At 36.2% G+C, this 27,661-nt stretch overlaps 6 protein-coding genes and 1 non-coding gene across 13 annotated transcripts; 2 read left to right on the plus strand and 5 right to left on the minus strand.

Moving 5' to 3' along the window:
* Positions 1 to 956: 956 nt before the first annotated feature.
* mRpS30 (mitochondrial ribosomal protein S30) lies at positions 957 to 3,419 on the minus strand. Its single transcript, XM_014358956.2, has 4 exons — positions 2,604 to 3,419; positions 1,924 to 2,525; positions 1,458 to 1,848; positions 957 to 1,312 (listed from the first exon to the last, which is right to left on the minus strand). The coding sequence occupies exons 1-4, from the start codon at positions 3,143 to 3,145 to the stop codon at positions 1,075 to 1,077; spliced, it is 1,773 nt and encodes a 590-aa protein (XP_014214442.2). The 5' UTR covers positions 3,146 to 3,419; the 3' UTR covers positions 957 to 1,074.
* A 2,512-nt stretch (positions 3,420 to 5,931) lies between these two features.
* LOC106643705 (crooked) lies at positions 5,932 to 7,331 on the plus strand. Its single transcript, XM_014358945.2, has 3 exons — positions 5,932 to 6,116; positions 6,333 to 6,494; positions 6,648 to 7,331. Exons 1-3 carry the CDS (start codon positions 6,047 to 6,049, stop codon positions 6,875 to 6,877), a joined length of 462 nt encoding a protein of 153 aa, XP_014214431.1. The 5' UTR covers positions 5,932 to 6,046; the 3' UTR covers positions 6,878 to 7,331.
* Positions 7,332 to 7,497: 166 nt separating this feature from the next.
* On the minus strand, positions 7,498 to 14,956 carry LOC106643703 (uncharacterized). Of its 3 annotated transcripts, XM_089598558.1 has the most exons (7): positions 14,719 to 14,956; positions 13,577 to 13,722; positions 9,801 to 10,142; positions 9,494 to 9,731; positions 9,002 to 9,357; positions 8,209 to 8,536; positions 7,498 to 8,131 (listed from the first exon to the last, which is right to left on the minus strand). In XM_089598558.1, exons 3-7 carry the CDS (start codon positions 10,008 to 10,010, stop codon positions 8,007 to 8,009), a joined length of 1,257 nt encoding a protein of 418 aa, XP_089454684.1. In that variant the 5' UTR covers positions 10,011 to 10,142; positions 13,577 to 13,722; positions 14,719 to 14,956; the 3' UTR covers positions 7,498 to 8,006. The 3 variants fall into 3 exon arrangements, with proteins under 3 accessions (XP_089454684.1, XP_089454685.1, XP_014214429.2); XM_089598559.1 differs by lacking the exon at positions 13,577 to 13,722 and having other exon boundaries at positions 14,723 to 14,956; XM_014358943.2 differs by lacking the exon at positions 13,577 to 13,722.
* Positions 14,957 to 17,698: 2,742 nt separating this feature from the next.
* On the minus strand, positions 17,699 to 17,860 carry LOC111644110 (U1 spliceosomal RNA). The gene has a single exon (XR_016293191.1). It is a non-coding gene; the product is annotated as a U1 spliceosomal RNA (small nuclear RNA).
* A 1,711-nt stretch (positions 17,861 to 19,571) lies between these two features.
* LOC149376004 (uncharacterized) lies at positions 19,572 to 20,828 on the minus strand. Its single transcript, XM_089589254.1, has 5 exons — positions 20,607 to 20,828; positions 20,155 to 20,538; positions 19,946 to 20,071; positions 19,789 to 19,888; positions 19,572 to 19,720 (listed from the first exon to the last, which is right to left on the minus strand). The coding sequence occupies exons 1-5, from the start codon at positions 20,826 to 20,828 to the stop codon at positions 19,572 to 19,574; spliced, it is 981 nt and encodes a 326-aa protein (XP_089445380.1).
* Positions 20,829 to 21,475: 647 nt separating this feature from the next.
* On the minus strand, positions 21,476 to 24,097 carry LOC149376005 (uncharacterized). 3 transcript variants are annotated; one of them, XM_089592009.1, is made up of 4 exons: positions 23,923 to 24,097; positions 22,366 to 22,747; positions 22,028 to 22,101; positions 21,476 to 21,938 (listed from the first exon to the last, which is right to left on the minus strand). In XM_089592009.1, the coding sequence occupies exons 2-4, from the start codon at positions 22,657 to 22,659 to the stop codon at positions 21,569 to 21,571; spliced, it is 738 nt and encodes a 245-aa protein (XP_089448135.1). In that variant the 5' UTR covers positions 22,660 to 22,747; positions 23,923 to 24,097; the 3' UTR covers positions 21,476 to 21,568. The 3 variants fall into 3 exon arrangements, with proteins under 3 accessions (XP_089448135.1, XP_089448138.1, XP_089448142.1); XM_089592012.1 differs by lacking the exon at positions 23,923 to 24,097 and adding an exon at positions 23,132 to 23,239; XM_089592016.1 differs by lacking the exon at positions 23,923 to 24,097 and adding an exon at positions 22,929 to 22,969.
* Positions 23,209 to 27,503, plus strand: Snx17 (sorting nexin 17). 3 transcript variants are annotated; one of them, XM_089591996.1, is made up of 9 exons: positions 23,209 to 24,101; positions 24,251 to 24,377; positions 24,462 to 24,573; positions 24,699 to 25,064; positions 25,159 to 25,246; positions 25,319 to 25,569; positions 25,630 to 25,839; positions 25,923 to 26,204; positions 26,271 to 27,503. In XM_089591996.1, the coding sequence occupies exons 3-9, from the start codon at positions 24,514 to 24,516 to the stop codon at positions 26,460 to 26,462; spliced, it is 1,449 nt and encodes a 482-aa protein (XP_089448122.1). In that variant the 5' UTR covers positions 23,209 to 24,101; positions 24,251 to 24,377; positions 24,462 to 24,513; the 3' UTR covers positions 26,463 to 27,503. The 3 variants fall into 3 exon arrangements, with proteins under 3 accessions (XP_089448122.1, XP_014214443.2, XP_089448126.1); XM_014358957.2 differs by having other exon boundaries at positions 23,209 to 24,097; positions 24,171 to 24,377; XM_089592000.1 differs by having other exon boundaries at positions 23,209 to 24,097.
* The last annotated feature ends 158 nt before the right edge of the window (positions 27,504 to 27,661 follow it).

The raw sequence follows: 27,661 nt of genomic DNA on the forward strand, positions 1-27,661 counted from the left end.
AGTCGTCGTTGTGGGAGAGCGGCTCTCTATCTATGTTTGTTGTTACACATATGTGTGTATAAGGTGGGAAGATTTCAAGGTCACCGAGTAAAGTATCTTTCGCACGCTACCGCGTTTGTACATGTGTGTGTGTGTGTGTGTGAGCACATAAACTGACATTGGCTTTTTGTTACGTATGTGTACACATACAAAAGATTTTTAAGTAGTTGAGAGTAGAGAACGCATACTTTCAGTGGTTTTATGTAGAAAAAAAAAAAAGCTAAGATGGTTCACATTTTTGTATATAGTAACATGTTTGATCACTCGCGTAAAAAAATTTTCATATTTATATTTTTAGTAGGTTCTGACGTGTAGGACTTTACGGGTAGATATTCATTTATCAGAAAAGATAGGCCTACATGCGTATATCAATAAGTAGTTAACATTGATAGGCCGTCTGACGCGACCCGGACTTATACTACTTATCAACCCACTACACGTATTATATTCTGAAGTGTTATACTTTGGGTATAATTTTAAATGATTATATCATGTATCAGACTTACGTGGCCTTGTTTTTTAATGATCAGCAGGACTTTTTGAAAAGTAGTATTGTAATGAAAAAAATGTTGATACGTTGCGAGTAGAAGAAAACACGGAGAAACATTGCAAAGGGAGAGCCGAACTTGACACCCTACAACACTCAGTTCAAGTCTCGATTACAGTGGATCAAGGGGTGAGAGATATAGCGTGTCGGATGTCAGATTTATGTACGTGTAAGCGCGCTCCCGATTGGCTTTACCACATTCAGGGCTTATCTCTTTTACTCCTCTTGCATAGGTTTGTATATACAAGATGGTTTAGGGCTGCTTCAACGTTTTGATTTTTTAGTAACTTCAGCAAATAATGACAGTAATGAGAGTGATATATTTTTGTGAGTCGTATCTACACGAGAATTCGAAATGAAAAGCCCACGATGAAACGCAACAAATATTTAATTGTATAAATCTTCGTAAAATTATCGTTCTGATTTCTTATACAAGAAATTGTATGTTAAAGAGTGTATGTACATTTATGTATTTTCAATATTTTACATTACTTCAATTCCTCCAATTCACTTTCTGGAACTTTGGGATAATAAACTTTCTTAAACTTATCCCTGCTTCTATGGTGCGACCTAAGACATCTAGGAATATATTCAAAAGCGTGATCATCCAATCTTCGATAGTGTGGATTTTTACCAAATTCCCATGGATCACGTTTTTTATCCAATGGTCGAGTATTGAATTTAATCATGTAAATTCTCTGCCAGTCCTTGATTTCAGGCATTGGTCTGAAAAAATCATAAACATTTAAATTTCTTTGTGTAACTCATTTGTTGGTAATAAATATGATATTTGTTTCAGGTGAACATTTGGTTTTTTTAATTTAATTAGGGAATAGTGCAGAGTATCATGAATTCTAAAAATTACACTTACCTATGCCGTTTTCTATTTGACATAAGATGTTTGTAGTGATCCTCTAGCCAACTACGCCTCTCAGGATCTTCAATGTTAGCAACAAGTTGTTCACTACCCAAAAAAGGCTTCATGTCGACACTTTCTCTAACTTGTGGGACATTTGAATAAAATTTGACGAGATGCTTCAGAACATCTTCATTCAAGCCCTGTACCTTTCCATTTTCAATATTGTCAAACAATTTCATAGAGTCAGTCATCCAGCATAAATTACTTTTTTTATTGGCATTGATGGCATCCATATGCATTGTTGTTGTGTTTAGTTGATAGACAGAGAAAGTCCAAAATTGACCATTAGTAATGATCGTTTGATTGACCAGAGGATAAGTAGGATCTTGGAAAGTTGAAAATCCTGAAAGAAGATAAAAAAATTACCAATGCATTGACACGAAAAAATAAGCGATTTTGATAGAAACCCAAGTCTTACCTTGATAACAAGCTTGTCCATAAAGCCAACTGTAGGAACCCAAGATAGCCTGACCTGTTAAAGCATCTGCATTATCATTCATATGCTTAGGTCTCCCTGCTAAGTGAGCTGAACTGTTGTATGATATAAAACCAAATTCACTTTGATCACCAGGCCAAAAACCAGGTATAACGGTAGCTCTTTTTAAATCCCTGAAATATCCCTCTGTTCTAAGATCATATGGTTCATAAGGAATTTCGAGTCTAAAATCGTGTGACTCTTCCAGTGACATAAACTCTTTTAGAGGCAAATTATGTCTGACATGGATCATTGGAGTGCCATAATATTGTAGTGGTTGATTTATAGGTTCATCTTTAAACATTCTTACAAAGTCATTGCCATCTCTGGCTCTGACGCTTTCTGGAGGAGGTTGAAATCCACCAAAAAACCAAAAAGCCTCCAACCTTGGATCAAAGTCGACTTCAGCTTCCAGTAAATGATGATATTTTCTGCTGAGATGATTTATTAATATCCTATTGATATGCTTACTGACAGCTTTCGCCCTTAAATTCGTCATGAAAACTTCATCTTCGAGCTCATTTTCAGTAAGCTGGTAATTTTGACTGCAAAAAAATACGACAAATCAAAAAATCGTTAATAGTATGCAACAACATGCTTGTTGTAAATCTCCAAATACTTACTCAATGCCAGTGTACTCTAACACCAAAGCTTCCTCGATCTGCCCCTTGATACGTTGTACAGTTGCATTGAGCTCCTCTTCACCGAGTAAACTGTCGTAATAACTGGGCAGGCCAAGCTGTTTCATCACACACGTCCTCGTCATGTACTGAATTTTGGGCAGAGGATCATAAGTGAGATCGCCCTCTCTGATGATATAGGGCATCCAGCCATAGTATTTAGGCATATTGAGTTCAAAGATTTTTTCCTCGACGGTCCGCAGTTTCTCAACGGTGTCGTGCCAGCGTTTGCGCCGTCGTAGTCGTATAGCCGCCCTGGAGAGATCTTTGACGGGTGGCATCTCAAACTTGCCTCCGTACTGCTTTTTCAGCGACTCCGGGAACAAGAATTTTCCCTCGCCTCGAATGTGCGACGGCTCGATGGGTGGACCCGGCTCGATGGGACCAAAGGCTCGGGGTGGCCAGGCGTATCCGGTGTGCCCATAACGACGAGGTGTTCGTGACAAGGAGATGCAGAGTCGTTGCCGGAGCATAATTGACAACATGATCGCGCCTATGGGTAGAAGGCAAACAATCAAGACAATCGGTGGTCTTCACTGATGACCACAGTTCGTTTTCATTGTTGCACTGTGGGATTGATGGTTAACGCGAAGTAACGTTCGTGAAGTGCAACTGTAACACAGCACTTGCAGCCTCGCCCAGGTCGCTGGGCAGACGTCCGACCGGTCCGACGTCGTCTTCGACGAGGATCACGATATATTTTTATAAGGACGATATGTCACTATGAGGTTATATTTGTACAAGGCGTGTTTACATGCAACGTATGTATGTGTATAAAATATATAAACACAATGAACTTGCTGCTATTGTTGGATCCCTGCTGTATCGGCACAGATCGGCAAACAGCACGTACTGCTGAAATTTTCAATAATCTCAATTTTCAAAATATTCATATACTTATGTTTGTAGCGCATGCACGAAAAAGACCTTTCTTTGACCCTTTGGCCTTTGGCACCTTTGCAAAACTCCAAAATTCAAAATATCACATTCATGCTATATGCTAGCATCGACTTCCTATTTATTTATAATTTTGTAAGTCGATTTTCGGGTAAAATATAAATTGTAAACTTGCCGCAAATAGCACAAACAATATTAAAAATACATTTTCTATTTATAGAATCAGTTGCGGCTGGTTTATATTTGATGGCATGGCTCTATACTGCAAACCATGTGGTAATAATTATTTGGATCAGCGCCATCTAGCGTTCCGGATTTCTGAACTAAAAAGTGGCCCTAAACTTTTGAACCAGAGCTTTAGCGCGTAGAGCCATTTAGTCAGTTATAAACCAGCCGCAACTTATGGTGGAGCTATAAAATAAAAAAATAACGATATGTGTGTTTTTGACGGCAAGTTAACAATCTATTTTCTACTAAAAAATTGACCTCCTATGTGTTTATTCTTTTGAAGATAAATTTTCAAGCATAAAATAAATTGTTAACTTGCCGCCAAAAACACATGTATTGTTATTTTTTTATTTTATAGCTTTATCATGAGTTGCGGCTGGTTTATAATTGACTAAATGGCTCTAATCCTGAATGCTCTGATTGAGAATTTTAGGAGCCACTTTTGGCCAAAAAATAAAGACCGCTAGATGGCGCTGATCCAAAATAATTATTGCTACTTACAGTAAAGTCATTTTATTAGTTATAAACCAGCCGCAACGAATTTCATAGATAAGATAATAAAAATTTAACATTTTTGGTGTTACTTGCGGCAAGTTTACAATTAATCTTTTATCCAAAAATTGACCTCCAAAACCATCAATATTTTACTTATCTTATATGGCTCATAAAATCGACAATCTTTACAAAATCACAATACTCTTGACCTTTTATCATTAACTAATAAAAGAACAGCCCTTCAATTTTAGATTTTTAATAAACAGTTAACTTGATGAAAAATATTGATGGTTTTGGAGGTCAATTTTCGGATAAAAGATTAATTGTAAACTTGCCGCAAGTAACACCAAAAATGTTAAATTTTTATTATCTTATCTATGAAATTCGTTGCGGCTGGTTTATAACTAATAAAATGACTTTACTGTAAGTAGCAATAATTATTTTGGATCAGCGCCATCTAGCGGTCTTTATTTTTTGGCCAAAAGTGGCTCCTAAAATTCTCAATCAGAGCATTCAGGATTAGAGCCATTTAGTCAATTATAAACCAGCCGCAACTCATGATAAAGCTATAAAATAAAAAAATAACAATACATGTGTTTTTGGCGGCAAGTTAACAATTTATTTTATGCTTGAAAATTTATCTTCAAAAGAATAAACACATAGGAGGTCAATTTTTTAGTAGAAAATAGATTGTTAACTTGCCGTCAAAAACACACATATCGTTATTTTTTTATTTTATAGCTTCACCATAAGTTGCGGCTGGTTTATAACTGACTAAATGGCTCTACGCGCTAAAGCTCTGGTTCAAAAGTTTAGGGCCACTTTTTAGTTCAGAAATCCGGAACGCTAGATGGCGCTGATCCAAATTATGATACTTTTTATATAAGAGTCATTTAATTAATTATAAACCAGCCGCAACTAATTTCATAGATAGATATAAAAAAGTTGACGTGGTTTGTGCTGTTTGCGGCAAGTTTACAATTTATTTTTACCTAAAAGTCGACCTCTAAAAATATAGAAATTCATACGGTTTAATAAAATCGACCATATGGCATTACTTAGTAGTAATTACTTTAATTACTACACATAACTTCACGTACATCTTACACCGTGCTCTCTTTACTAGAATGATAAAATCAGAGGCTGTAAAGTTGTACGTATACGTAAAGTGGTACATATATGTAGGTCGTGGTGGTAACGCCGCTTGGGGTGTTTTCCGCAATCGTCACCAGAGAAAGTAATTTAAATTTGCGCTCTACGTTACCGTCAGGTCGGTAAGTCAACTACCTTGAATTAAACTGGCGCTATATTCCAATGTTATTATTAAATACTAATGTAAAATACATACATGTACCTACTCCATGAAGACAGTTAATTTTTTTCATATTAGACAAAACATTAAAATATGATTTTTCCACATTTTGAGTTGTGTATAAGAGTACCTATATAAATGAATTTTTTATTTAACTTTGAAAAGTTTTGTTGTTATTATTGCCCATGTATATAGATGTATGCAAATATATATAAGGCGATATACTATACGTAATTAACGTAATGCAATAAAGCTGTATCTGTACTCTGTAATATAATACTCTGTATGCGCTTGATGTTTAACAGCATAGGTCTAGGTTCATGGGTGTGGTGTGTCTGTGTGTTGATAGTAGGCGTTGGCGAAGTTGGCGTTGACGACGTAGTCGCGTTGCGTGCCATTACAATAAGTTTGTTTTAAGTTTAAGTTATTAAATAATTTCCGCTTAACAGATAAAATGTCCTTGAAACAAATTACCATCGTACAACTAGTGGCCATCGTGCTGTTTGTCTTCTTTGTTGGGAAAGGTCAGTGAAGTTTACAGAATAACGCGATGTAAATAATTATGTGCTGCAGATTGGAACGCAATTATTTCAACAAATTTTTTAATTTAGTAATCATTTTAGTGAAAAAAGTCAATAAATAAATCATTGAGAATGTTTTGGAAAAACAATAGTTTGTTTTTTGAATCTCATTCTAACGTAATGGTCATTTCTAACCAAAAAATACAACATTATACGCAGGTCTCTCAATAAAGTGCTGGAAATGCAGATCGGATACCGATCCCAAATGCGCTGATCCGTTCGACAACACGTCTTTTCCCATTTCCGATTGCGCAAACGAAAAATCACTATCGCATCTGCCCGACGCCAAATCCACAATGTGTAGGAAAATTCGTCAAAAAGGTCAGAATTTTGAAAAAAACTTTGTTTATATAATTTTGCTGAGAGAATTAAAAATAAAACATGCAAATGACATGTATTTCACAGTGAATAAACATTATTTAATTGTGTTTTATAAATGAATAACGTTTCGGTAATTTTGTTTTAATTTGATAGTTAATGGAGAATGGCGATACTTTCGTAGCTGTGCATTCATGGGTGAACCTGGAATAGGAGGAGATGAAAGATTTTGTTTGATGAGGACAGGTACCTATAATATATTTATTGAATATTGCACTTGCAATAGCAAAGATGGCTGCAACACAGCTTCTGGTCAGCGATGGAACATGTTCCTTCTATTTGGTGGAACAGCCTTAGTAGTCATTAAAATGTTTTTTAGAACTTGATAATTTTTTTTTAATGACAAAATTTTATTCTTACGGCGCCAATTAGATCTGAAATGATGATTGCAGTTTTTTGCTACAATCGCTTTTAGAATACGTTTAATCGATCAAACTTTTGAAATATTGTTCAAAAGCATATGCCTTTTTTTTAATTAGAAATGAAATACTTTTATATTATTAAAACGCACTAATGCTTAAATATTTTTTTCAAATATTAAGCAATTTTAAATTGCCTTTGTACAATACGTTTAGTACAATAAGAATATAGCAAAGAAGACTGCCAATACCGTCCAGAGTATACTAGCATAGTATAAATAATGAATCATAAATTTTTCTGTATTTTCATAAGATAAACATGAATTTATAAAATAATTGTTAAAAAGTTTTCAACAAAACCTTTTTGGGCTTTGTAGATAAATGCTAATATATCTTTATGAAAGATAATTTTTATAAGATTTTTCACAGTACGATTAAAAAGTATTTGATATAAGTACACGATGTATTTTTAATACAAAACCTTCCCAATTAGAGAAAAAATTCACATTCTTATACCGAAAGAAAAATAAAAAAAAGAATTTGAATCGTAAAATTAATCGGTTTGTAAACAAAATCTTTGAATTGGATAAGTTGACGTAACTATTTATTTGCTGTATAAAAAATGTGTAAAGAAAAAGAAACAGTGGTATTTTGACATGACATTATATGTATGGTGGAAATTTAAGTATAAGTAAAAAAAATAATATTAAATTACAAGTGCTTACATTGAACAAACATACTATTTTACAAAGTATTAAACGTGAAATTCAAATCCTCGTGTCACAACTCTAAAAATCTTGAAATCGATATACATTTGTACATAGACGTTAAAAAGAAAAGATTTATCATCTCGCAGATCAAACTCCGACTTTTTTCGTGTATCTATACAATAATTACACTTCATCTACGCAATAATGGACGGTTACACACAACACGATACGCCTCACCGTAAATCCTAGTTTACGTAGAAAACATTAAGGTACAAATCGTTCGTTTTCATGCCCCGTGTCAACAATTTATATACAATAACAGTTGTACGATGGTTGTTATAAAACAAAGAAGAAAAAGTAATTTCTCATCAGATCTGCCAGCACTGCTACTCGAAACACAACCACTTCGAGACTTGCTGCCCCGGTTTCGCCAAAGCTTGTTTCCACATTTCGCTGTAGAGTCCACCGACCTCTGGCCCGATCACAAAGTGTCCAACTGTCACCTTTTTCCCTAAAAGAAGGAGAAAATCAATTCCACCGACACTTCATTCATCGATGTCGGAAAAAAAGAAAAAAAAAATACTTTACCGATCTTATTTTTGGCAACGAACTTGACAACGAAGCACACGTCCTTGAGCGCCCCCTCGTACGGATTGTCGATCATGACCTGTGCGCGGCCCGGGTCGAACTTCATGCTGACACAGGGCGCGAAACGATCGCTCTTCCAGAAGTAGGTGACCCGGCCGGTGTCCACCACCGACATTTTTATATACATGTGGCCCTTGAGGGCCTCGTGCTCTTGCATCGATTGCAGCGAGCAGCGTAGCCGGTGCATCGTCAGGACGAGTCGGCCATTGCCGGCTTCCCGCTTCTCTTGGCACAGCGACAACTCCACTTGGCCCTTTTTGTTTTCACGCTGTGAAAAGGGGCAATGACATTTTTATTCACTTGCGGTATGTTGTTGGGGCGTTTTTTTCTATCTCGTCACATTATTTTTCTTATCACGTATTGATTATGGGAAAAACCAATTTTGTGTGTAATGGATTTTTTTAATTCATTCGCGGTGGAAATAAATTAAACCTTATACACAGGTACGTCTTCGGGGCGTTGGGAAACAATGCATGTTAAAAAGGCCCGAAGTAACTAACAGTTTAGAGAAGGAAAGAAAAAAGATCGAGGATACGGACAATGTATAGGGTGGGAGGAGAATTTTAACTTGCAATAAACGAATCAGCTCCCCCCCTCCTTCGCGAGCAACGTCGTTTTAATACCAATTGAGTCAATTAGATTTTAAGCCCCTACTGCTCGCCAAGTAGTCACGTCACGCCCAATGTACACGTACAAAGCCCCACACGCCAGGGATCAATTAATTTGTACGTACCCTCTCCTCGGCCCCTGAAATCCCGCTCGATATTGGCTTGAGGGTCCTCCACATGTCCCCCGTGGACACGTCCTGCGGATGTTTCGGCTTGACGGGTTTGCTGGTGAAGTTTCTCGGGTCGAGGGGAATCGAAGTGGCGCCGATCGTGCGTCTCTTTTCGAAGGCTCTGCGCGCAGATTCCTGACCGGCCGGCTCGCCGATCTTGTCCGACCCTTTGCCAAAGAACTGGTTCAGCAGCTTCGACGCTCCCTTCGACTGCATTGTCGAAGCCGATTGGTAACTACTGGGGTCTTGCTGCTGCTTGGCGTCCTTTTTTTTGCCCCCGTCTTTTTTGTCTCGATCCGCGCCTGTGTTGGCTTTTGATTCATTTGCATCGATTAAATGTAGTTTATCGAACCGCGGGTTTTGTTTTTCGTATTTTCAACACAACACTCTTAAATATACATATTTCAAAAACTATGTCACGTATATATTAAATATGCACACACGCACCTTTGTCTTTTTCATTTTCCTTCTTGTCGGTGGCAATGAGCGGCTTATCTTCGAGTATGGCGTAGAGCGTCGCGACGACGAACTTGGAGGCGCCGATCTCCTCCTCGACGACTTTGTTCTTTCCGAACTTCACTTTCGTCTCTTTGCGCAGCGGAAACACGAATTCCTCGTTCCACTGAGGCCAGGACTCGTTGCGCGTAGTCGTCTCGTGCTTGTCCTTGCCCGGAATCAATTTTATCTAATATTCGTGCAACAGGGCGTTTTAATCGACTCCCACGTGCGATTTTTAATGATGTTCTCAAATTACCTTGACGACGTAACTGTTGACGCGCGTGAAACCAAAGTTTTGCGGCAAGTGCCTGGCGCCCAGTACCGTGACTCTGAGGCTCTTGTCGTTGGGCGAGTGCACGATCCTGATACCGATCTCGGGCTCGAGACTCGTGGTCGTGCGGTCGATCGGCGACCCCACGGTTTTCAGACTCGTGTCTATGAAGCTTTTGATTTTCGCTATCGCCATGGCCTTTGTTTTTCACTGGAGGCAGGTACTTCTAGGTACAATGGATCGAGATCGTTAAGAGATGGTGCGCATTGGGATAGAGTAGTTGTTGGGCTGGAAGGTACCTTCTCGAGCAGCTGCTGAAGAATATTTCTGCGGGAAATAAGTAAAAGACATTGTTACATTTTACAATACGTTAGTGTGTACTTCACGACAAATCTGTTGAGCAATTGATCGTTAATTTTAAACAATCGAAACACTCGTTTGATGAAAAAAAAAAACAGAGAGGTAAGTGACGGTAACATTAAAGTATTAGATGTCGTTGACTTAACATTAGAAACGCGCAAGTTAACATCACCGCGGTAAGTAGGTGCTCATTATATTATTACAGTAGACACTTGGTGATGAGAGACGCTTCGGTATTTCACGCTGCTTCGTTAATGAATCCTAACTTATTGTTACAACTGCATCGATTATCACAACGGTACTACGTAGTAACTGCATACCATATATACGTATAACACCCGCGTCTACAATGATATAGTATACAATAGAAAAATGACATCTCCAATATAAATAGGCGATTATATATGATCAATGTGTCTCGATAATGAGTAAAACCATCAACTGCGTTCAAAACGCACGAGGGACCGCTATATATTATACCCACACGCCCCGAATAAACGTCGCGCAACGTTTGAAACGCGCCCCGAGTCGCATTAAACTTTTCTATAGCGAGTGCAAAATTGAATAATTTACTCCGCGCCGACGACAAGCTTTGTGGATGTAATGTGGGAGTTTGGCGCACATTGCTCAAGTATATATACGTGTGGCATGCGGATCGATTTCCTTCCGCTAAACGCGCGAACTCGAGCTTTTAATATACGTTTGCATCGCGGGACACTGAAGCTTTTTTTTTTTTTTTTTTTATTTGCTCAATAAATGGCAAGTACATTTTTCATCGCGTGAGTTTTAAGGCCCGATAAAAATGTATACGGACCAATTCCCTATATAAATGCGTTACAGATTACTGCTAAGGTCACAAATGTAACGTAAGCTGCAGCTGAATGAGTACTTATCTCATGCCACATTGTATACGCAGCTGCAGGAGGAGAGTCCGTTATGAGCAAAGGATACATAAACGTAAACGGTATAGGTACATAAGTATATAATATACAGCACAGCAGCACCGTTCGACGCGCATTCCATGCCCAATCGGTTGGCGAGCCTCTGCAGATTTCCATCAGCTATAACTAATCCTGCTTATATACCTTCACGATACAATTGATGCACAATGCGCATAATAGAAAAATTCATTATTTTGACAAAGAGGATAAAACAGTGTACCTAAAATTCACGTAAAGTATAGGTACAATGATTCACCTGGCAATCGGTAACACAGTTTCAATAATCCACTGAATGATCGGTGCTCAATGAGCGCTCGATTCCGCGTTTGAAAGACCGATCGTTTCAATTGTAATCCAATTACTGGCAATAAAAATCTCAACAGTCCAGTGGAAGTATACCTTTGTGCACATGGAAAACCAAACCCTTGCGTTTTTCTATATGATAAATCGTGATGAAACACACGTTACATAGCCTGACTAAAAAAAAAAAAAAAAAAGAAAAAAAGTTTACGTTTCCGAGTATGGATATCGGTATCTGCGGGAAAATATTCAACACGAGCCGATCCCACATCCGGACGGTTCTTCCTCTGGCTTTTAACTCGAGAAAAGAGCCACCAGAGGAGAAAACAAAGAAACAATCGCAAAGGCTATTACATAAATCAGTGCCTACACGTATACGTGCACAGAAGATGTATAGGCTTGAAATTGCTGCGGCGGGTGCAGTGCATACAAGCACGTTATGCCCGACGATGCGCTCACTTGTAAAAAAAAAAAAAAAGAAATGTAGGTAATTACCCATCAGCAAAGCTTATACCGAGCATCTTCTTTTTTGCTGTAGGTATATACGCATGCACTGTACGTTCTCGCGAGCTTTTGCTCGTGTGAATTGTTTTTTTTTTTTTTTTTTTTGTTTTTTACTATATGACACATGCAGCTGGAATTTAACAGCTTTCAGTGGAGCTCATTAAAATACCCCCGAACCAAATTTATCGATCGATCGATCATCCCTCAAAAATGAGATCAAATAGACGCGGAAGTTAAAAGCCCCATCAACTTTGTTATCAACAGCTATAGGCACGAACGGCGAGGCTCAAGAAGCTGCCAGTCAGTGATGTACTTATAGGTACTACATAAGTATATACGTATAAAACGCGAGGAGAATATCTCTCTTCTCATCAAGAGCACGATGGGCGTGGATTTTACGGTTCTCTCTCTCTCTGCCCTGTCATCATGCGTAACATGGTACAGCTTATTTCGCTTCGATCGGCGCGCACGTGTTGGAAGTAATTGGCGTTTTGAAATTTTTCACGCGTCAACTTTACCATGTGGAGTCACTCAATTAGCCATCACCATCATATGTTATTACGGCTAATTATGCGCGCGCGAGAGTTTCAAGGGCGTGTACGAGCGTGACGAGGTGACCGATTTTTTGAGAAAATGTGCGGTACGCTTGGAAGATCGGGAATCTTGTGTATACTGTTCTTGGACGGAATTTTCATCAGTTCCATGCAAATTAAGAGCAAATCTAAAACTTGCGATGAAGAAAACAAAAGGAATTGTTACACCTGTACGAGTAGTTATAAGTAAAGGAATAGCTTAATGAGCTGTGTCTTTCAATTACTTCGAACGCGTAAAATGAAAACCTTTCATTAATTATATTTATCAGTTCGCTATTAGTCATTCTCCAATACTATTCGTGTATACGTCAAGCACTTTTGCGGAAATTGCGCACAAATTACGCGTAATCATAAATAACCATCTTCATAATACATCGTGTGTACCTCGAAACAGATTTTTCGATAAAATCAAGCCGAGTAACAATGACGTGAGACACGTAATTAGTAGTTTACAGAAAAAAAGTAGATTTGTCATTGAAAAACACTTTAGCGCTACTTATCTCAAATAGCTGTAATACCGAGTGCATCACGTAATATCCGAAATAGCTTATATTTATGTACTGCGGTTCAAGTTGACTCACTTTTTATAAAATTTCATGAAATCAACTTCAATTACAATAATAAATCCTTACTATACTAAAAAAAACTCATAAAAATACACAAGCAAGATCGTTTAATTGATAAGTTCATGATGAATTATATAGTAAATCATGTACGTGACGTCATTTTATCCAACGATTTATGAAATGTGTACGTATATACCTCGACGTGTTAGTATTTTTGTTACACTTGAAACATCATTTCTCACAAGAATCCAACGAAAAACAATGTCAATACAAAAACCTCAAATCGTCCTCGATGATAAACTACACGTTTTATTCGCTGAAAAATATGACGCGTCAACACTTTTTCAAAAACAATTAACAAAATACGCGACGTATACCGGTTTACTATCACCACCACATACGCATGAACGCTCGGGCATAGGCACACGTAGTCTCACACACGTCACTATTATAATTATAAATATACACACATGTCAACCACATCAGGCTTGCATTACCTGTCGAGGCCATATACTTCGTCCACGCCTCTTTGCTCTGTTTTTTAACGCTTGGACTCCATCTTCACTTACACTGCCATCGGTAGTAGACCAAATAATTCACGTCGATCCGCAAAATAGATCAAACCAAGTTTTCCGATTCAGTACTAATATGAAAAAAAAAAAATTCAACGGTACACCACGTGCATGCAACAGATTCAAGGTAGAAAAAAAAAATGAGTCGACATTCGCGAGTCGCATAACCGGTATGGCATATACTATGTACAATGCAATAGCGAACAGGAGCGTGGGTTATTGTATTGTGCTAGAGAACGGATTCGCAAGTGTGTGCGTTCGAACGGGCCCACCTAGTATATACCCATACTTGTATTGTTCGCCATTGTCATTATCGCCTGCAAATCGTTTCATTTTTCTATATATTTATATCTACTGTGCGTGTGACGTGCTGTTAATAATTGAGTGCCCTCTATTTGCCGAGCACGAGTTTTACAAAAAAAATTTCTTCGCTTCATTTGACGATTTGATTTTTGTATTTATTGCTCGACGCGTGTATAAACGTACAAGAGCACCGGCATCTTTGTACGAGAAAAGAAAATTAGAGAGAGTGAAGCTGTACGCGGGAGAAAAGCCTCAACCGAAGCCTCTTTCTTTTAAGGAGGGGAAAGTTGAAAGTTGACAAATTTATTTGCCGATCACGATCTATTGAAACGACAAATTGACACACGGATAACGTCTCATTGTTTGTTTAATTCGTGGTTTTACCAACCCAACGAACTTTCTTTCATAAATAATGATAATATAAGTAACTTTACTTTTTCTTGTGCAATGTTATCACAACAGCGCATTGTGTTAATTAACTAAATTTTTTTTTTTAATTGATAACGCTTTTTGCCCGATAACAAACGAAAAAAAGCGAAAAAACTGTTGTTCGTTCCTTATCATTTCTTCGGATTATGTTGTAACGTTTAAAAATTTAAAATTCATTTATCAAAATTTACAGGTGCAAGAATCCCGACCCGCAACAACCAAAGCTTTGAAAATCGTTAAAAAACACGTAAATACCATACTACAATTTAATCGCGGGTCCCACTTCGCGCCACAACCCGAGGAAATAAATTTAACACACACACGAAAATTCTAACCTGCCTCTATTCCATATACTTTATCGAGCAGCCATCAGTCGAAAAGTGCTCGAATACCATCCAGATTCCATGGGGGATCAACAAAGACCGAAACACCGCGGGTCTATAAGTATATATTATGTTGTAAGTATCGGTACAAAAACACAGCTATACAGCCGCACTATCGTTAGTAAAATGTACACAAGTGCGCGCAAACCGGTGTATATGTGTCAAAAAGGCAACGAGTCAGCGTGCCCCCGCGTCCCGATCGCTACTGACGCTTCGCGCGAGTTTTTCGAGGCGTAAGTTGGCTCGACGAGAAAAATAATCATCCGTTTGGTTGGCGAAGGTGAGCGGAGCGCTCCGGGAGCCCCGTCGCGTGTATAAAGTATACAACACTTTGCCGTGTCGGCGGTGATCGCGTGCAGGCGCGGAGATCGCACGCACCTCGTGCCATACCGATCCGCAGACTTGTGGAATTCGGGGACCGATGTAACGATTCGAAACAATTTTTCGTCAAAAGGGTGTCTACTTGTTTTTTACTCGATACGCACGATTTTTCAATACCGGTATAATTATATGCTCTTAAATCGAGCGAAAAGATTTTACGCGCCTTTTAAACAGATATCGATTTCTGTGTCCCCGGGTATGGGTACTCGTCGAATGTATCGGTATCATGTACATGCAATACATTAAAGTTATTTTACATTAAACAAATCGTTTTAAGCTTACCGGACTGACTTTCTGTAACGCCAAAATAATATCTCTATCATGTGGATAGAAACTCGCTTTGACTCGACAAGAAGCAGCTTATCAATCTGCAAAAAAGTCAAGTAGAGAAATATACAAAAATTCATAAATCGACAAAACCTGCAGATTACTTGGTTCATATTCATCCATACTATATTTATGTGAAGAAACAGTGTAAATCCGGCTACTTGGATAATAGCATTATTTTTCTAAAAAAAAAAAAAAAAATACAGTGAAATAATAAAAAAATATATATGCTCGAAAGTTCTATTTGTATAATTTGGGGTAGTCGAGAGATCATTCACCTATACATTTTTTTTTGCATACCTCAACTAGCTATAAATACCATAAAGATGTACCATTCGTTGTACACATACCTTTTACTTTTCCGCAGATGAGACGTTGTGTTTAAAATAGCATCCTCTACGCATACAGTATACGCATATGCAAATACAATTTATTCTTGGCTCAATTATATACACAATCAAATATCCATCGCACCTCCAGAAAGCACATTAAAGGGGAAATTCCGGATGAAAGCATACCTCGTATCTCATTATTATTATAAATACCAATAAATCATTTTACAAAATGCACTTGACTAAAAAGCACCTCGTTCAAATGATACGTATACCTATAATTCTGATTACGAAAGTCGATAAGTTCGGTTGGATAAAGAAAAAAAAAAAAAAAAAAAAAAACAAAAATCAACAATAGGTTTTGTTGAATCGGTGCACCCATGGCTGATGCATTCACAGTCAACAGAGTGGAATGCAGGCTCGCACATTTTGCATTGTAATGAGCATAGGTATACACATAAGCGATTTGAATATGCAACATGTGTGCAGTGCAATAAGTATAAGAAAGAGATGCGCGTGTCGCAAGAGAAAAGGATATGACAGGTAAGTAGGATAGGTATAACATGTGTGTGTGTGTGTGCAATGGTTGCATTATGACCATTTGCAAAAATAGCACGCGACAAAAGGATAAAGATGCGCTGGAATGCCGGTGAGATACTATTACACGAAAGCTGGAGTTGTATTGTATATTGGCTTTGTTTCTCCCTCTATATGCTTATACACCATCTCATTGGAGGTGTACGTAAAATGAGAGTGATGGTTTTTTTTTTTTTTTTTTTTTTCTTGATAAAGGGAAGATTCGTGACTAATACAACTATATAATTATACTTTTGCTAAGCAGACGCGGGTACGCGTCTTACTTCTCAGTACAGGTTTCTTTCCCATTTATTACCATCGTCGTTTTCGAAGCGACACTAATAATGATGAAAGATTTCAGGCTTGTTGTTACAAATGTTGTATTTTTCGTAATTGTGCATCATTAAAAAGATACTCAATCGTTCATCGTCCGGGTAATTAAGCGATGCTTTTATCCCGTGATCGATAATTTGATACAAATGATATGGTTATTTTTTATTGATTGTTTCTTGATACAATTAAGATTTTTTAATTCAAACATATTCGTTTTATATGTACAAAAAAAAAAAAAAAATTTCTTTCGTCGCTAGGTCACTAGTTCGAATTTTCAAATTACCTTATGTGCCCAAACTAGTTATATTAGATATGTATGTTTTTTTTTCAAAGTGTAATTTCAGCTGAACAATGAGCTGTCAGACTTGAACTGAACTGTCAAGATTATAGAACTCAAAGAGTTTCACCTTTTTGTTGACGTGCATAAACGAAAATAATCGCTGCGTTCTAAGCATATCAAATAACGTAGTCGCTCGAACGTGACAAAATGCGAGGATGGATTACGATTCGAATAGCCAAGTAGCTAATAAAATCACTTTCGTTGACGGAATGATTAATCGATTTTAATTTCATCATGATCAAATATTATAAATTTATTTGTCGATTGTGCGCATTGATCACATCTGCGTTTTGCAAACTCATAAAGTTAAAAACGTCAAAGTTTGCAGAATTTTATGAAACGATGACTAATTTTATTTTAATTTTTCTGTTTTGTTTTGCGCCGCGTCTACCGCGATGGATTATTCACTGATTAGGTATAATCAACGGTTTGCGAGCGAGTGTACTTGAAAAAGGAGTGTTAGCTTTCATTATTGGAACCTGAGAAATACTCTTTGTCTCGCGGTCTGTGAATCTTTTTTTTTTTTTTTTTCATTCAACCTCGCTTCGTTCGCTCATCATCATTAAGAAAATCCTTAACAGTATAATTTCAATAATGAGTACGCTGACATAGAGTATGACAAGACGATCCTATTAGTGCTTTTGTAGCAGTTCTTCACGGTTATCTCTACTACGAAAAATAATACGCCCGAGATATCCACATTAGGGATATTCGCGAGGGTCAACTCGATCTCGGTGCAATGATCGAGTCTCACCTCGGGAAATCTGCCGTGATGATCACGGAAATCCCTGCGCCAGGTAAGAACTACATAAGCCTATTGTACTAAGTAAAATTCATTCATAATTTTAAACACTCTTTTATTGTAACATTTTAAGGTTTTTTATGTCATTGTGTTTGGATGTTGTAATGAAGAGTTGCTTTGAATTTTGCCTCAAGATTAAATGTATTTCAATAAATAATGCTTGAAGAGAATGCTTATGTGCACATGATTGCCTGTATCCTTGTCATTCTTGATTGTATAATTGTACTGAACTACTAAATCTTTGCAAAAAAAAATCCTTAGAAAGAATTATTGAAAATACAGACATTTGTACTAAATTAATTATGGCAGCCTTTCATAAGATTAAATTCTCGAAATTCTCCTAAACGGTAGTGTTGCCTTGATATTTTCCGTGTCGGAGAACAGAAAAGTATAGACCATCCGTTTGGTCGATCTTTTGTTCCCGAAATGATGCCAACGTCTGTGGAAAACTTGAAACGGAAGAGACCCGGCTGACAATCGAATTGGCACTGAGAAATGATAAGATTCCACATCCAATTCGGCGGAACGAGTCGTTAAATTTTCCAGACAATCGGAAATTGTTGACTTTTTTTTCTTTTTCTACATTTGTGATTAGCTTAGCTGTACTGAACCCAAAGTCGACTGCCAAGATTAACTTTTTTATAAATTGTAGCTTGGACATGTAAAATGTAAAACAGATAAAACTGTCTATTTTTTTTTTTTTAGTCGCATGGGATACATGTGATCCAGAAATCCAATTATTATATCCAAAAAATGAGGATTTCTCGTTTTGTGCCATTTTTCACGACAAGATTATTTACGAACATAAGGGATAAAAGTGTCAAAAAAAGTAAAAAAATTAATCAAGGGATTGATAATTTGTTTTTGTTTTTTCTTAACAAAGAAGATTCTTGTACAAAGAAAATATCATGATTACCATTATGGTTGTCACGTTAACCTTATTGATGCATGGGCGTTATTTACAAGTTAAAAGTTTCTATTTGAGAAGAAAAAAATTTTTTTTTCTAACAAAAACCCCATTAGGTGGAATTTCACAGTTTTATTTTAACACTGATATAGGATTAGGGCCAAGTGATCCAATGCATTATAGATAGCAAATATCACAAGTTTACAGATCTATTACGACAGAAAACGTGAAAGCAACAATAATTTCAACAATTCAGAATATGCTAGTTGTCTGTTATGTACATTGTTAAAGCAAAAAGTCATCGGATCTTCATAAAATTTCATCTTAACAAATGCACACAGTACACAAAGACGTTTGCACAATCTTTTTATTAGCGATTCTTTCGATAAAAATGTACAATTCATTATATGTTTAATACTTGGCGATCTTTGCATCGTTCAGATAAGCCGGATTGTTTACATCGTAGGTCACAGTTTTGTTCTTGAATAAAATGGAGTAAGCGAGATAACACAGTACAAGCACTGTAAAGACGAAAAAAGCAGTGACAGCCACTCTGTCCGTGTAGACGTACGTATGTTGCTTCGAAATCGTTAGGGATGTACCTGAAAACATGCGATATATTTTTCACATTAATCGGTATTTTTTTTTTCGAACCAAGTACTTTATTTCTGTGTACATTGACTATGGAGTTTGAAAGAACATACTAGACAGACGAATGTAGAGTACGGTGGTAGCTACGTTGGTACCTTTAACAGCCTGGAAATCGTTAAAATTTATCGATCAGATTCCGTCAGTTTGGCGAAACATTTATGTCATATGGATGCTCACCTTCAAAATGACAAAAAAATCTCTCTGATTCCAAAAGTCATCGGTCACGCCCGTCAGCTCCACATCGACGCGCTTACCCTCTTCGCGCGTATCGTTAAGTACCGTCAACTTCAAGAGTCTTTTGAATTCTGAAATGATTTGAATAAAATGACCCTCAAATCGCGCAAAATCGACAACTAAGACCTGTACACGTTACCGTCAGCGATCTCGCTCATTTCGAATTCAACGTCATTCCCATTGTAGCCATGAGTCAAAACGATGTGACCCTCGGGAAATCTGAGTGGTATGCGAGTCTTCTGCGATTGAAAATGAATTATTTCATGGTGAAACAGAAAAACAAAAAGCCCACGTACCTTGCGATTGTTGTAAATGGTCAAATCGGCGGTGTAAAGCGGCTGGGAGAACCGGAGCTGCGAATTGGCTCTGTCGACTTTCAAAGTGACGTTCACGCTCGTGCTCAGCGGAGGATCACCCGAGTCCTGCAAACAATAATTTACACGTCCGATCAATGTACACAACAAAGTGAGTAAATGAAAAAAAAAAAAAAAAAAACTACCCCTACCGTAGCGGTCAGGGCGAAAGTAACATCTTCATCGAGATTCACGAAATCGGTGGTGACGAATTTGGCCACGTGATGCTTCAAATTCAGCGGGTGCTTCTCTACAAAGGTGATGGAAAACTTGTCCTTGTTTTCCAGCCGATCGATCGTAAACGTCACGTCTTTGTTCGTCAGGTCGATATCCTTGACTACGATCTGACCGAGCGAGGTGATGTCAAAGTCCTTTGTCAGTGGCATGGCCAGGGTGTATTCGTAAGATTTGTTCAGAAACTCCGGGGCGTGATTGTTCGTGTCGGTGATGGGTATCGTGATTACTAGTGTATCTGGGTAATTGGAGTCATTCTCGTCACAAGAGACGGGAATACCAATGGTCATATTTACTTGGGTCTATAACGAAAAAAATAACAGCTTTGTCAGTTTATGAATATTTTTCATGAAAAGGAATATTGTTGTACCTCAAATTCTTCGTACTCGTGGAAATCATGGGTACTGAAGTACATTTTCTTCTCAAATTGATCATCATAGCGTACGACGTAATTTCTATCATCGAGCACTTTTCCGTTGATGTACGTCAAGAAGTTGAGAGCCATGTTTTTCTCATACTTCAGTACCAATAGCTCTTCACCGCGTCCCACGGTATCGACGAGAGGTGGTAAAGTGATTCCTCTCCGCCACATCTTCCGTGACAGAAGCGTGCCATTATTGTAACTAATAGAGCACCTATCTGTGTATTTGCGACATTTTATTTGTTAACGTGTATTTCATGATCATAGGCATAGAGTCGACTCATTGGTTTTGGATTTAGTAATGAAAACACGTACTGGACAGCAATACGTGTTGTTTAGTGTATGTGTTCTCAAGAAAAAATAATAACAATGCATACCTTGTTTGCTAAGTCCTTCGTGGAAAATCGACGCGAAAATACAGCAAATGAAAGAAAAATTCCAAATCTTCTTCATTGTAACAGCTTTTTTTCATTATCCGAATCTCAACAAGATTACTTTCTCACAGGCAAATTGGTATTAAAAAGAGCTCGAGGCACATTTTTGTCCCTGTTCCCGATGATAAAGTTAAATTTGATACTATCAGTTTTTATCATTTACGTGACTTTTGCACGATTGAAAAAAAAAAGATAAAATTGTTGATCCAATCAGTTTGGACTTACAAAAAAAATTTTAGTATGTACTATATATAGGTACTCATAGAATCAATGTACACTTGTAAAATAATTGTTTCAATTAGGTAGCTCAATAGCTCAAAAAATCGTTTTATTTTATCATCACTACCCATTTATTTTAAATGTACAAAATTTACATTACTTCCAACACATATAAAGATTTTTTTTTCACAGTTTAAGTCAGATTGCTCATATGTATAATTTTTGTTGATTTTCACAATAATCAGATTACAACTCATTCTAAATAGGCCCGCTTCTGTATCTTTTGTGCAGGTTTTTATTGCTCAAGGCATAGTCAATGTGGTATATTTTTTCTTGCACTACTCTCAGCTTGCTACGTAGAATTTTCATTTTTTCTTCGTGTTGCTCTTTGCCATGTTGTAAATGCATAGCATAAATTTTCATTTTTTTTTCATGTTCCTGCCTTTTAAACTCTAATTCTTCTTCGGACTGATTTATCATTGTCTCTATCAATTTTGCATCAAGTTCTTCGTTGTTTGATCGTTTTTTACTTACTGTCGTTACAGCTTGATCATCACAATTAATATTAGCCAATACGTCTGTGTCGCTGTATAAAAACTGGTTGAAATCATTCAATTGAAACGTTTCTCTGAAATAAAAATATAGTAAAAACATTTGACTGCTGATGCTGTACTGCAAACAATTGAAACAAAGATATGATATTTGTAAGATGCGTACCCATCGATCTGGACATATTCTTGTATGTCATCGATGTACTCAAGATTCTCTGTATTCATCACTTCTTCTGCAGCCTGAAAGATTAATTAGTCTGCATGGAGTAAAGGTACATGACAAAGATCAGTAACATAGATATCACGAAAGTTTTTTAAAATTGTATATAGTAACTCCAAATTTACTCATAGCTACTATATAATAATATATATGTTCTTCTCATTTAGGTCTGTTATATATGCAGCAATTAAGCACACACATCAAATATAAAATTGAAAATTTTCTCCAATAAACACCCATACTGTGAGCATACATCAAAAAAACAAAGTCTGGTTATAATATACCTTGATAGCTCCATTTTCGAGATCCTTGCCAAAATGATCGTCAGTCTTCTTGCCATTGTTGATGATCTCTTGTGTCTTCTTCTCGGCACTCTTGGGCTGCAGCTTATCCATACCGTTGGCGACGACGTCCATCGCGTCATTATTGAACTCGAGCAGCTGATAGGCATCCCGAACTTCCATCCAGTCGCGGCCCATCATCTCACCTAGCTCTTGCCACTTTTTCTCGTCCGTCGCGGAAATGCCGGATGCGCTGATGCAGAGTATCAGATTCTTCTCTTCCTCAGAGAATGACATTTTTTTGTTACTTCCCGATAGAAAAACTTGTTTGGGATTTTAGATGTTTCTTTATGATGAAAGTGATCCGATCTCAAGACGATGCGTACTGCAACAAACAAGCGTTCGATGTTTCGAAAGGTTCGAATCGTGGTGGATATTCGAACGAAAAAAACGAACTTTTTTCGAACGAAGAGATCTCGAGGAGGAAAATCAATAAGCATTCAAATATTTTATGTACATAATACATAATTTAATATCAATAATTTTAAAAACGTAGATGTACCTACTTATTTAAACCTATCTACACCGGCTGAAGCGTATCGGAGCCGGCAAGATAGTCGATGACAAAAGTGAACGATTTGTAACTTCGCAAAATTTATTGAGTGCGTATATACTTATTGCAAATATATATATTGTGATTCAAATGAATGAAAAATAAAACAATACTTATCCGTAAAAGTTACAACAATTATTATTTATTATGACTTACTACTCGACTGTAAACAGAGCGTTAAAGCAGCAGCAGCCATGTATATATAGCCATACTTAGCGCGCATCGGCGTTAACAACAAACTTCTGCTCATCTTTTTTAGATGTTTTGTAAACATATTAGCTAGCACATATTTGGTATATGCTTATGCATGTGTTTGTAAAATGTAAAGAGTAAAGCATCAAAAATTTAAATCATTCAAAAGTCAGGTATCAGCTCCAAAAATTAAACTACGGCAGTACTCCGATTCGCAAACTAAGTAGGGTTATGTTTGACGTCCAGTTTATTAATGTGTATATTATACAGTTGTCAGTAGGATAGGATCATCTATATGAGTAAGAATTATATTGTCAATAAACAGTCTCAAATCACTCATGTTGTATATCCTAACATACGAGTGTTAGGGTATCATGAGTATTATAATGTCAATGGTGTCACACAAGTCAAAAGAAAACAGTGAGATTAATGTTTGCTTCAGCTGTCAAACTTTCATTTCGTGATTCGTGATATTGTATTATAGTTGATTGTCATATTATAGCCATCAGAGTTCACAACTTCTATACTTTGATCCATTGCAACAGTAAACAGAACGGCTATGGCATGATAGTGTACGCTTTTACATGTACATACACTATACTACATATGTAAGTCTCACTTTTCTCTACAGCTTTCATCGAGCATGGGATATAGGAGATAAGTAGGACTGCATGAGAGCCTCAGAGATTTGTGAGAGGAGGCGTATTCGTTTTCTATACTTCCTAAACAGTATAAAGTAGGTACTACCTACTTACTTCCGGTACGTGTGCTCCTTTTTGTTGTTTGTCTCCAATACCAGTATTACAAGTATAGTGATTCAAAAAGTATCATAAACAGTTTGAGTGGATATCGATCACAATTGAGTTAGTGGTAAAAATCGTGGCTTTGTACATATTGCAGCTGTAATAAGGAACTCGATCAACAGTTCTAGTGAGTATGTAAATACAAGTCACTATAATGACAGTTTACAAAAGTGTACCATATGCATGTTTTTCCTGTGAAGTGTTATTTACGACGTTAGGTACTCATCAACTAGATGATACCTATTAAGGTGCCCGTGACTTTTTTTCTTTTGACTCACAGCCGCTATTGTTTATATCCATCTCGCTCTCTGGGCCGGTCTATTCGTCTATTATGACCTATGTACTGTACACAGATTACATTCCGTAGGACTATTATATACAATAATACACGAAAGCTATTAAGAAAGGTAAGAGATTTGTGCTGTTGGCTTGGATTTAAATCAAGTTAGCTCGTCTGTCCCGTACTTTCATGCTTTACTTTTAACTTGTAGGAAAGTATAGTTGCTTCATGCAGTAGATACAAAACGTTCTTAAGCTGCAAACATGCATTTTTCTGTGCCTGACACCCAGGATCTAGTTGACGATGCTGGCAGTGCATATGTAGTGAGTACTTGGACATTCGATTTTTATTTATTTGTATAAACTGATTGTTATTATTTTTTAATGTTTTAAGTTTTAGAGGAAAACGTTGTAAAGATTGTATTCATTAAAAATTGTAATTTTTACAGGGTTACAATGTTCACATAAATGGTCTATACCATTGCACTGTTCGATATAAGCAGTTTTATAATCTTTACGAACAGCTCTTGAAAGATTCAGACACACCTCTACCAGAGTTTCCTAAGAAAAAACTTTTTCCTTTAACTGTAACTCAACAGGAAGAGAGAAAATCATGCCTTGACAAATTCATCCAGACGATTGGTCAAAATACTAATGTAAATAATACTGAACTATTGTATAGTTTTTTACTGTGTGCTCAGATAGAGAGTGCAGGATGTCCTATTATAAATGAAAATATAGATGTATTTCTTATGGATGGAACAAAAATCAATTTCGATGTCTCCGTGACTGAAAATTCTGGACAATTATTGAAGGTAAATAAGTTTTTGTAAAATATTTTTCTCATAATTTTTCCATTTAAGTGAGCTTTTATCTTTTAATTTTATCATCATTATATTATATTTACAGAAATCTTGTAAGCAAATTGGATTAGGTGATAATTTGTACTTGTATTTTTCCTTATTTGTTGTTTACCAAGACAAAGAAAACTTTATTGGTAAATATTAATTTACTATCAATTTCTGTGTGATTTTTGAGGATTTACAATTTTTTCCATTATATTCAATAGTATTACGAAAGCTCCAAGATTTTGAATCACCTATCATCACGTTAAGTAATATGCGAAAAATTGGAACTAGAATAGTTATTGGAAAATGGTACTGGGACACAGAATATGACAAAAATTTACTTCACGACCCAATGGCTTTGAAATTGTTGTATGCTCAAGCTCTTTCAGAAGTAGAAAGAGGGTGGATACTCACTACAGAAGATATAAAGTGCCGTCTAGAAAGTTTGAAATCTCGTGGCAGCAAAGAAAAAGTATTAAAAGATTTTTTACTTTTTAAATTTTTAAAAATTAATTATTAATGAACGTTTTAGTATTTAGAAATAGTCCAGTCGCTCAAATACTATGGACACATACAATTTGCACCTTGTGTTTGTGATTATCCTCAACCAGGTTCTAAAGTTTTGGTGACCATAGGAAAAAATGAACTTAATGTACGAGCTATACTTTTGAATGGCCATCCAGAAGAAATTGCATTTAAAGTGATAAGAATGCGTTGCTGGCGTATCATTACTCTTCATGAGGTATTACTAAATAAAATAAAATTAAAAACAACTTCAAACCAACAATACATAATAATAAATTGATTTATTTCTTAATGCTGCAGGGGAATGATAAAGCTGGAGAAAATAACGATTGCAGTTTGGAGCTTTCGTTTGAATATTTAATGTCGAAAGATCAATTACAGTGGATTACTATATCGTCAAATCAAGCTATACTGATGAGTGTGTGTTTACAGTCAATGATTGATGAACTACTTTTAAAAAATATTGGCGGCGTTAAACGTCAAGAGTCAACGGGAAAGACGTGGGCATATATGACGAGAGATGGAAACACTCGAACTATTGCAGGAGATGTCACACCAGAAGTTTTCGATAAAACTACTAAGGTACTTTTTAAATTTTAATTATGAGTATTTTCCAAGTTTTTTATTTTCAACTTTTACTTTTTGCAGGAAAATGATCTTAATAATCGTACTAAAACAGAGCCAATATTCAAAAAAATTACCGAAAGATTTTCTGCTGTTAAAATAAATAAAACTACTCCAGTCAAATCACCTGTCCTAAGTCGGGATAGACAATCTAACGCTGACGGAGATTTGCTAGAAAATAATGCTTTCTGTATGATAGGTGATGATGACTTGTAAAAGACTTTAATCAATTGTATGTCTTGCCATGTTACGTTTTATACGTATATTTTTATAAACATTGCTAATGATATTTATTTGACATAAGAACTTTCAAAAGATAAATTTTTAGACAAGTACTTATCTGAAAACAAAATTCCTAATTTCAACTTGAAGTATGCATGTAAAAGTCTATGTGTAAGAATACACTCGTAAGTGTAGTAACATAGATGATTTTGTGAAGAATTTTACAAAACGTAATTGTAAAATATTTTTTCATAAGGATAAAAGTATTTTTAATTTATGTACACACTAAGGGCTGCACAATGGAATTATTGCAATGATGTGTTAAAGTTAACTAATATGAAATAAGCAGTGGCCAAACATTTGTCTGTTATAAAATTATATGTACGGGATATAAATATATATTTTTAGATAATGCGGTTTGTACATAACAGTGCCTGGGAATGACGATAAAATTGAGAATACAGATATTTTATACTTTTTGATTGCGAGTACTCAAAAATTGGTATGTTGTTTTAAGCAGCTGTTAAATGTTACTATTGTAAATGTCACGTTTGAAATTAATATTTAAAAGTGTTAAAGATAATGTAGAAGTGTATTAATTCTCGGTTATGTTGCTTCAATATTATACAATTTTTTTTTACTCTGGATAATGCATCCGCATTTTAAATAAAAAAAAAATAATAAAAAACACAACATGCTAGGTACGAAAATTAATACATTTGTCAAATCACGGGGCTTGGATTGTTTCCAACACTATCGAAAATTATACCTTGAAAAATAATGTATCAAGGAAACAATTTAGACGTACATATCATGGCAGTTTTGTCAGAAATTGTTTATCAAAATGTGATAATATTATAACTCACTTGTTTAGAGGGGAAAAAGAGCAATTGACACTTCAAAGTTTGACGAATTTAAGAATCTCTTGTTTGATTGTATTGTAGCGCACAATTATGTGATTACAACAAATGAAATAAGTGTGTTATGTAAAGTATAAATTTTATTATATGTAATTTTAAACAGCCGCCTGTACGAGTGAGAGATCAATAAATTTATATGTTTTTATTAGTAAAACATACCTGTCTATTATTTTTCTAACAGTTCATTCTTCTGTGGTGGTGACGAAGAGGTGTTTAAAAAAATACACTAAATTTTTGAAATGCACTTTATATTATCTTTTTTTTTTTTAATTT

The sequence above is a fragment of the Copidosoma floridanum genome, unplaced genomic scaffold (assembly GCF_036245765.1).
Source record: "Copidosoma floridanum isolate Cflo_tuat_1 unplaced genomic scaffold, Cflo_Japanese_pri ptg000001l, whole genome shotgun sequence".
NCBI lineage: Eukaryota > Metazoa > Arthropoda > Insecta > Hymenoptera > Encyrtidae > Copidosoma > Copidosoma floridanum.

Bases quoted from the DNA above. Each gene is read 5' to 3' on its own strand.
- Snx17 (XM_089591996.1), top strand. From the start codon at position 24,514: ATGCATTTTTCTGTGCCTGACACCCAGGATCTAGTTGACGATGCTGGC. The intron at 25,065-25,158 runs GTAAATAAGTTT...TTATATTTACAG, and splicing joins ATTCTGGACAATTATTGAAG to AAATCTTGTAAGCAAATTGG. The intron at 25,570-25,629 runs GTATTAAAAGAT...TGAACGTTTTAG, and splicing joins CTCGTGGCAGCAAAGAAAAA to TATTTAGAAATAGTCCAGTC.
- LOC106643703 (XM_089598559.1), bottom strand. From the start codon at position 10,010: ATGGCGATAGCGAAAATCAAAAGCTTCATAGACACGAGTCTGAAAACC. The intron at 9,358-9,493 runs GTGCGTGTGTGC...ATGAATCAAAAG, and splicing joins GGAAAATGAAAAAGACAAAG to CCAACACAGGCGCGGATCGA. The intron at 8,132-8,208 runs GTAAAGTATTTT...TCCTTCTTTTAG, and splicing joins CGTTGCCAAAAATAAGATCG to GGAAAAAGGTGACAGTTGGA.
- LOC149376005 (XM_089592009.1), bottom strand. From the start codon at position 22,659: ATGTCATTCTCTGAGGAAGAGAAGAATCTGATACTCTGCATCAGCGCA. The intron at 22,102-22,365 runs GTATATTATAAC...TTAATCTTTCAG, and splicing joins TCGAAAATGGAGCTATCAAG to GCTGCAGAAGAAGTGATGAA. The intron at 21,939-22,027 runs GTACGCATCTTA...TTTTTATTTCAG, and splicing joins GAATATGTCCAGATCGATGG to AGAAACGTTTCAATTGAATG.
- LOC106643705 (XM_014358945.2), top strand. From the start codon at position 6,047: ATGTCCTTGAAACAAATTACCATCGTACAACTAGTGGCCATCGTGCTG. The intron at 6,117-6,332 runs GTCAGTGAAGTT...CATTATACGCAG, and splicing joins TGTCTTCTTTGTTGGGAAAG to GTCTCTCAATAAAGTGCTGG. The intron at 6,495-6,647 runs GTCAGAATTTTG...TTAATTTGATAG, and splicing joins TAGGAAAATTCGTCAAAAAG to TTAATGGAGAATGGCGATAC.
- LOC149376004 (XM_089589254.1), bottom strand. From the start codon at position 20,828: ATGTGGCGGAGAGGAATCACTTTACCACCTCTCGTCGATACCGTGGGA. The intron at 19,889-19,945 runs GTACGTGGGCTT...TTTCAATCGCAG, and splicing joins CCATTTACAACAATCGCAAG to AAGACTCGCATACCACTCAG. The intron at 19,721-19,788 runs GTAACGTGTACA...AAATCATTTCAG, and splicing joins AATGAGCGAGATCGCTGACG to AATTCAAAAGACTCTTGAAG.
- mRpS30 (XM_014358956.2), bottom strand. From the start codon at position 3,145: ATGTTGTCAATTATGCTCCGGCAACGACTCTGCATCTCCTTGTCACGA. The intron at 2,526-2,603 runs GTAAGTATTTGG...ATTTTTTTGCAG, and splicing joins TTAGAGTACACTGGCATTGA to TCAAAATTACCAGCTTACTG. The intron at 1,313-1,457 runs GTAAGTGTAATT...TGATTTTTTCAG, and splicing joins TCAAATAGAAAACGGCATAG to ACCAATGCCTGAAATCAAGG.